A 7565-nucleotide genomic window follows, 5' to 3' on the forward strand; every position below is an offset into this window, starting at 1 on the left:
TTTATACGCTTCGAAACAAACGCTCTTGAGTTTGACTAAGCTGTACATTTACAGTTAGTGTGTGACTATAGATGATTCACGAGTCCTTAAACTGAAAGAATTCTCTTCAGTGAAGCGTTAAAAACAACGTTTACACTCCGGTGCACAAACTCAAAGAAAACACGATTAATTCAAGAGCAAAACGACAAACCTTCAGCTGTGATTTTGAAACTTTCCCACTTTTATCCACATCCAGGGCTGTGAAGGCATGCCAGATTGCCTTGAGGAGCTCGTCCCTTAGTCCCATTTTCAGAGGTAGTTTCTCTGTCTGCTGACTGGCGTCGCACTTGATGTGGACTGTTTTCTCATGAGATTTTACAATAGAGTCGTCACATGACCTTAGCAGAACTACTGAACCCGCGGCTCGAGCACCACTCAGCGATGAGCGCGCGCCGCTAAAGGAATGCACCACATCAGTGGGCAGTATTCACACTGAATTTGCCACAAGGATGTTTTTTGTGCCTGTGCATATATACACTAACCTGACAATTTTTTTTTGTCTCAAGCGGTTTAATTCTGTTTTTTTTTTTTTTTTTTTAAAGACTCCGATATGGTGACTGTGGTATGATGTTGTTTTAAATGATGATTAGTTGGTAATAAGTGGACAAAAGATTAGTTACAAAATATTCCTCACACCAGTGTCCAAATTTGGTGAGCCAATTGACTGGAGTTGAGTAGTTGTGCTATTCTGCTGTTGTAACCCATCTGCTTCAAGGTTTGATGTGTACATAAAGACATGTTACGAACCAGGCATTAAAGTATTTTGCCAACAGAACCACTGCTTTTTGTTTTGTTTTTTTCCTCGTGTTATATTTCGGTAACAGTGGCTCAGTAGTTAGCACTGTCACCCAACAGCAAGAAGGTCACTAGTTTCAGTCCCAGCTGGGCCAGTTAGCATTTCTGTGTAGAGTCTGCATGTTCTCCCCATGTTGGCGTAGGTTTCCTCCGGGTGCTCCCGTTTCCTACACAGTCCAAAGACATGCACTATAAATAAATTCTTTTCAGCTTAGTCCCTTTATTAATCTGGGGTCGCCCCAAGGGAATGAACTGCCAACTTATCCAGCATATATTTTACGCATCGGATAACCTTCCAGCTGCAACCCATCACTGGGAAAATAAGTGAATTTAAGAAACTGAAATTGGTCGTAGCGCATGGGTGTATAGATGTTTCCCAGTACTGGAAAAATTAATAAATGAATATTACATCTCTTTTCTGACCATTTTTTGTAAATTCTAGAAATGATTGTGCGGGAAAAATCCCAGCAGATCCAACTTTCAAGTTGCTTAAATCATCATTCTTCCACAGTCTAAATGCAACTATTTAATTTAAATAGCAGTTTAAATGGCATACCCTTAGTATAAAGAAGCACAACTTGTAGATAACAAGTGAAAAAGCGATAAATAAATAAAAAAACACCCAAGAAGGGAAGTTACATTTGCTAATGGTTAAAAACATTCTGTTCCAATGCCTTAATATCAGAAATTGACAGTATAAAAGCAAAACAAGTATTAAACATTTTACTGTAGATTAAATCCACACTAACTCCCATTTACAGGTTTAAGAAAAACATTAAGCAAAATTGACAAATATGGGTGAAGAGTTTATTAAAATGAACATATTTACAAACAAAATGAGAGTTAACAAGACCAAATAATCTAAACAGTACCCTAGCAATGAGGATGAAATGACAAGTGAAAATTAGACATTATTTACTAAAAGACATTTGATGAACTGGACAAAGATTGTTTTAATGCTACAAACAGGGTTGGAGATTTGAATGGCATGTGTACATTTAAATCACTGTTGGCTTCCAGTTAAGCGTACATTTGCCACATGGTTAATTCAAAAGAAAAAAAACTATGGATGTAATCTGCAACAAAAAAAAGACACTGGAGCAAACATCTGAATAATGAGCTCAAAATATTGCTTGCTTGCTTGGATGGACAAAATGATTTAAAGTTATTTTTAAAATAAAAATCTTCCAACCCTAACTGAATACAGACGAACATGAATAGCAGCAGGCTTTCTGTGGCAAGCTCCCTATTGCCTCCAAAGTGCTCAATTTAATGGCAATCCAACTCAAGCCCCAGCTTCTGTGGCCCAACAGGCGTTTCTTTTTTTCACAGGCAGTAAGGTGCACAAATCTTTGATCTGGTACATTCACATATAAATGGGCTCAACAGGGGTACACATCTCTCATTTGGTAAAGAGCAACACTGCACCTTTGAGAAAGCAAGTGCAGGGAGACCATTCTGATCATTACCTATGGAACCTAAAGCAAAGATCAGGAGGACAGAACTATACTAAAAATGTGTCCATCTTAAGGCAATTCTGTCAAGAGATTTTATAAAGGCAGACCTAAATGACAAGGCAGATCTGCATTATATGCTCAAAGGCTTCTGTTAATGTAATGCAGAGGAACCCAATCTTCAGTAAAGACCACAGTACTTGCACCAAACAGTATAAGCACTATAAGTCACAGGACAGTCCGTCTCGCCCTTCTGGCTAGTCAAAATAGTCTGTGTGCAGAAGCACGTGTCTTTCATAAGCACCACTGTAGTTACCACTCAGGATTGGTCATCTCCTTAGACTGGAATTTAGTTCAGTAAATGGTGAGGCTAACAGAGCGGTTCATCTTTTTCCCGATGAGTCGAGAAGCTCTGGAGCTGGACTGGATTGTGGACCGCGTAAGAACACGATCTGTGGTCAGAACCCTCTCCTCCGCTGCAGCCTTCGCCATCTGAGCTTTCTTTAGTTCCCTGAGAAACAAAAACAATTATTAGTTTATTCCTAAATAGGACTTTTCCATCAAGACCTTTTCTTTTTATTTGTTTATCTATTACCACATCAGCAAGCGTATAGCTTATTTTATGGCTAAATGAATACAAAATCAAATAAATAACAATAGAATCATAAAAAAAAAAAAAAACTAAATCAAAACACTTTACATTAAAAACTACAATTAGATATGATTTTTCAGTTCAACATATCATTCAAAAATCTCCCCAATATAGAAATCTTGTTGAGTAGCCTTTAAATGTCAAACACCTTTAGAATGTTTTTAGCGGGCAACATATCTAAATATAGGTAGCAATCTACCTCTTATAAATGAAAGCATTAGGTATTTACGATTTTTAAAATGAAAAAATGAATTAGGTATTTACGAATTTAAAATGAAAGAAAGATGGATGGATGGATGGAGATAACATACTTCTGCAGAAGTGCGTTCTTGAATTTCTCTGCATTAAGCTCTACACGCAGCTGGTCTGCACTCATTCTGGATGCAGTCAGAAGTACAGGATGCCTGACGAGTTCTGAGGTCGAGGGTCGTCGCGTTGGGTCAGGATGTATCATAAGCTGTCAAGGAAAATATATTGACATTTTAAACAAACATTCAAAACTGGTATTGAGACAATTGAGTTTATTGTTTACAGCTTCTCTGGCGAGGTCATGGCAAAAAAAAAAAAAAAACGATCAAGTTTACCACATTTTATAAATACTACTTTTCTATATATTAAAAATATTCTAACAATTAAGTCATCAACAGCAATAAATAATACACAAGATAAGATACATTAATAATAATAATACTAAAATATAAAAACTAAGTTTAAAGTTTCCTTGATAAAAATGTAACAAATTTTCACATTAAAAAATATTTCATATTATAATATTTAAAATCTCTCCAGATAAAAAAAAAAAAAAAAAAAAAAAAAAAAAAAGAGTCATCTAATAACATAAAAAAAATAGGTGGTTCAACAAGTATATGCTTAACAGTTTGGTTTTTGTTGCAATATTGATATTTTGGGGGTTCTTCTCCTTTGAGCAAGTGGGTCTTGTGTGTCCAAAAAAGCACCTTCTACAAAAATTTTAAACTGGTATGGAAAAATAATAATAATAATAATTGCAGAATTAATTCTATATAGGATTATCTTGTGGTAGAGGCCTTACCTTCAGCAAGCCTAAAAATTCCTGAGAAAGCACTTGAGGGATATGCGGCAGAACGCCCTGTCGGATTTTGTGCCACTTTTCTCCATTGGTGGGAAGGGGCTCTGCTCCGGACGCACTGACTACAGTCAGAGCAAGGGCAAATATATCTGCTTTTTTCAAATTACTGTAATCCTGCAGGAAAGAATCCAAAATAAATATTACTACATAACATTAAATATAAAACAATGTAAATATAAACAAAACTTAAATGTATAAAAATGTTTACCTCTTGAAGAACTTCATTTGCAAGGAACCTGCTGTCACCTTCTTCAACTTGTGGATTGGTAACCGTTGTAACATGGCCTAAATCACCTGAAACAAAAGACAGCGTAAAAATCCTGTCCACTATGAATTTACGAATCGAGTTGGCATCATCTAGGGATGCGATTTCAGTGTCTTACCTATTTTGTACACCACATTTGTGGTGGGCCCATCTTCTTCATCTTCAAATTCTTCTACACTAGCAGCAGGTTTGCGTGAAATGAATATATTGCCTGAAAAAAATAAACAAGTCAAATTATAGCACAAAAAACAATAATAACAGATTATAACATCAACACAATATTTATAAAGATTTGAAGCAAATACATACTTGGCTTGATATCCATGTGAACAAGGGCTGTCGAGTGAATGTATTTGAGTCCCCGAGAAACTTGCAGCAGCAAATCCTTCAGCTCCAACTCAGACAGGAAGTGCATTCGCCTGTTGTTCTCAGCAATGACATCAGACAGGGTTCCACCATTGCAGTACTCATTCTGGATCAGCATGTGGTCATCTTCTGCCCAGGCAGAATAATACCTCACAACGTGGGGGTGCTGTCCAAGAACAGCATGTGCATATACCTCACGAAGTGCATTTTGCCTATAGGGGTAAATTCACAGCATTAATGAAAACCAATAATTCATATTGGTTAGTGCTACTGAAAAGCAAGAATGTACAACGTCCACTTACTCATCCACAGAGCCTGCTAGAGGCTTTTTGGAACGTTTGATGGCGTAAATACAGCCGTCCAATCTCTTGACGCATTTGAAAACAGAACCAAACTCTCCAGAGCCAATCTTCTCCAACTCGTGGAATTCAGATGCATATCTGGACATCATGTTATTCTCCATCATTGTAATCCTCTGTAAGGAATTCATTAGACATTAAAAAATGCACCAAAACAGACTGCGTGTTTAGAAGTCTTTTTTTGTGTGTGTTTTTCAGAAGAAAAAAAATCTAGATTGAAGTAAAATAATAACAATAATAACAACAACAACAATAAAAAAAGATTAACATGAAGTAAAATAATAATAATAAATACAACGGTAAAAAAAAAAGTATTTTTAGTCAAGCACATTATACATTTTCAGTTTAAACCTAAATATACATTTTATGGTAGACTTCAATGTATAAATGGATTTAAAAAGTACTTAAAAGTTCAAAAAAAATACTTGTATAACTATATTTATTGCTTTAATTTTACCTTTGAAGGTGGAATCAGCTCATCTTCAATCTCGGCATCACTTGCATCCATGTCTTCCCCACATGAACTATAGAAGGGGAGAAAATGTATTAGAAAGAATGAAAATAAAAATATCCGACGACAGGGGCAGCAGAGAGGCCTGACTAAGCACATGGCGTGTTTGGTAAGCGAACACGAGGGCTTGGTTCCTCGCCAACTTTTTGTCCTGGAACAATATTAGTAAACGGATTTAACGAACTGACCTGCGCCACACCTGTCTAAGTTTAGCATAGTGTTTCATTGTGTTAAAACTAATTCAACAGCGGTCAGTAACATGGATGTTAAGGTTTGACGACACGAGGAAAAGACGTTTTAAACTATAGTCAACATACTCATTCCAGTGTGAGCGTTTCCTGTTGTTTCTCTGTAGTGTCGATGACTGCACCAGTATAGAGTCTGGAGTGAAGGGGTTGATGTTTACTCGGGGTGTCTGGTTTCGTTTACCGTCCAGACAGGCTTTACTCGTTGAATCAACATTCTTAAAGAGGGCGACTCTCCGGCTCGTCGAGCCCATCGTCCTGGCCCTCGACAATAAGCTCTGTAAATACAATAATAGCCACAGTTAACACTCATTTTAATTAAGACAGCACATGAAACTACGTTAAAACAGTTTCAACCGAAAAACAAGGAAACGCCTGTGCGTTAGACATGATGTAACGTTAATGATGCTCTGGTATCAATAGACTGATTCACTAAAATTGTTACGCAACTGTTGTACAGTTAGCCCATTTCTAGGTCACTAGGTGAGCTCGTCCACCGACTAAAGCCAATTCATTTTCAAATCATTACTATTTACTTTGCCTTTCGAATATTAACAATGCCGAAGAGAGAAAAAAAAACTCGAGGAAAAACAATTTTACAAATGTAAACAAAAAGTGTAAACTTTTAAACTTTTACAAAAAACTGCACCAACTAATTTCTGCGAATATCTGGGAAAAAAAAACAAACCTTTGGGGTGTGGGGGGTATCAAACAGACGGAGTTTTCTGAAGGTTTTGTGGGGTGGTGTATCGGGACAGTCCGGGATAGGCGAGCTGGAGCCTTCCATGTCATCGTGAATGTAACTCCTCTCGGGTGAACTATCGTACGCCGGAGGACTTTTCCGTGGAGATGGAGAGCTTTTCATGTAAAAGGCTTGTTTCACCCGAGACGGCGAACCGAACCCCTCTTCATCCCAGGATTCGTCGTCGTCTCTATTTCGGCTTAGCGGGCTACTGTTGCCCATGTCCTCCGGCTTCTTTTCTCGGCTGCGCCGCATAGGCACTGGAGAGTCCAGCTCCGTGAAACCCGATTCGGCCCCGGTGCTGTTGTTTGCGTCTTCAATGCTGTCCTCTTCCCCGTCACTAGCCGAAAACTGCAGCTTCTGGCGAACGGGTTTAAGATTTGGAGACTTGCCGTGTCTCCCAGCCCCGAAACTCATATTTTCGGTTAAAAGTTCAACTATTTTCAGCTTTAAAACGTAAAAACTTAAAAGCAAGTTGTGTATAGGTATTAAAACCAGCCCAGTGGGCTGGCAAATCAAGCAGAGATGATGTAACTATTTTAGATAAACATATCTAACGTTGATACCGATCCAGCGATACAACAACCGGAGCGCGAGAAGTGATCCCCAAAAGTCTGCTTTATAGATTAACGTTATCTGTGAAAATATTTTCTTTAGGTTACTGATAACTCCGTGACAAGTTCGAACAAGTTCAGTTTAGCCACGTACAGAACTGATATCGACGTTGAAATTGTACAAACCAGCGTCCACGGCGACGTAACGTTATCGGGTGAAAAAATGGCTGCTCCAGAAACTTCCAACTGAATATCCGAAAAACAAGAAAAGTCAATTCCTAATACGCGGCGAAGCGATGTGCGGTACGCAGAACAAAACCGTAAACCTCTCAAAAGATGTCAGATCATCCAAAATAGTATCCTTTAAGATTATAATGTTTACAAAAGTAGTTTGAATGGCGAGCTACTCCTCCCACCAACAAGCGTGGTCTAAGTCTTCCCGCGACCGTTGGTCATGTGACGTGATGTGCACCAA

General features: G+C 38.1%; 2 protein-coding genes across 2 annotated transcripts in view; both read right to left on the minus strand.

Annotated features, from left to right (window-relative positions):
* Nucleotides 1–351, minus strand: part of swap70b (switching B cell complex subunit SWAP70b) — a 35626-nt gene extending 35275 nt beyond the window's left edge. Inside the window, exon 1 of the mRNA XM_056478656.1 lies at nt 191–351. Within this exon, the coding sequence (XP_056334631.1) occupies nt 191–286 (96 nt within the window). The 5' untranslated portion in view covers nt 287–351. The remainder of the gene's footprint in view (nt 1–190) is intronic.
* A 1268-nt stretch (nt 352–1619) lies between these two features.
* wee1 (WEE1 G2 checkpoint kinase) lies at nt 1620–7541 on the minus strand. Its single transcript, XM_056478561.1, has 10 exons — nt 6483–7541; nt 5867–6072; nt 5496–5562; nt 4982–5154; nt 4623–4891; nt 4432–4524; nt 4257–4342; nt 3992–4162; nt 3252–3397; nt 1620–2799 (listed from the first exon to the last, which is right to left on the minus strand). Exons 1-10 carry the CDS (start codon nt 6951–6953, stop codon nt 2643–2645), a joined length of 1839 nt encoding a protein of 612 aa, XP_056334536.1. The 5' UTR covers nt 6954–7541; the 3' UTR covers nt 1620–2642.
* Nucleotides 7542–7565: the final 24 nt, after the last annotated feature.

This window comes from Danio aesculapii, chromosome 18, assembly GCF_903798145.1.
Source record: "Danio aesculapii chromosome 18, fDanAes4.1, whole genome shotgun sequence".
Lineage (NCBI taxonomy): Eukaryota > Metazoa > Chordata > Actinopteri > Cypriniformes > Danionidae > Danio > Danio aesculapii.

What these genes read in the sequence shown, in the direction of transcription:
- wee1 (XM_056478561.1), bottom strand. Translation starts at nt 6,953, where the DNA reads ATGAGTTTCGGGGCTGGGAGACACGGCAAGTCTCCAAATCTTAAACCC. An exon ending in AAACGCTCACACTGGAATGA is followed by an intron (nt 5,563 to 5,866) that starts GTATGTTGACTA and finishes CCCCTTCTATAG; the next exon opens with TTCATGTGGGGAAGACATGG. An exon ending in CTAGCAGGCTCTGTGGATGA is followed by an intron (nt 4,892 to 4,981) that starts GTAAGTGGACGT and finishes TTACCCCTATAG; the next exon opens with GCAAAATGCACTTCGTGAGG.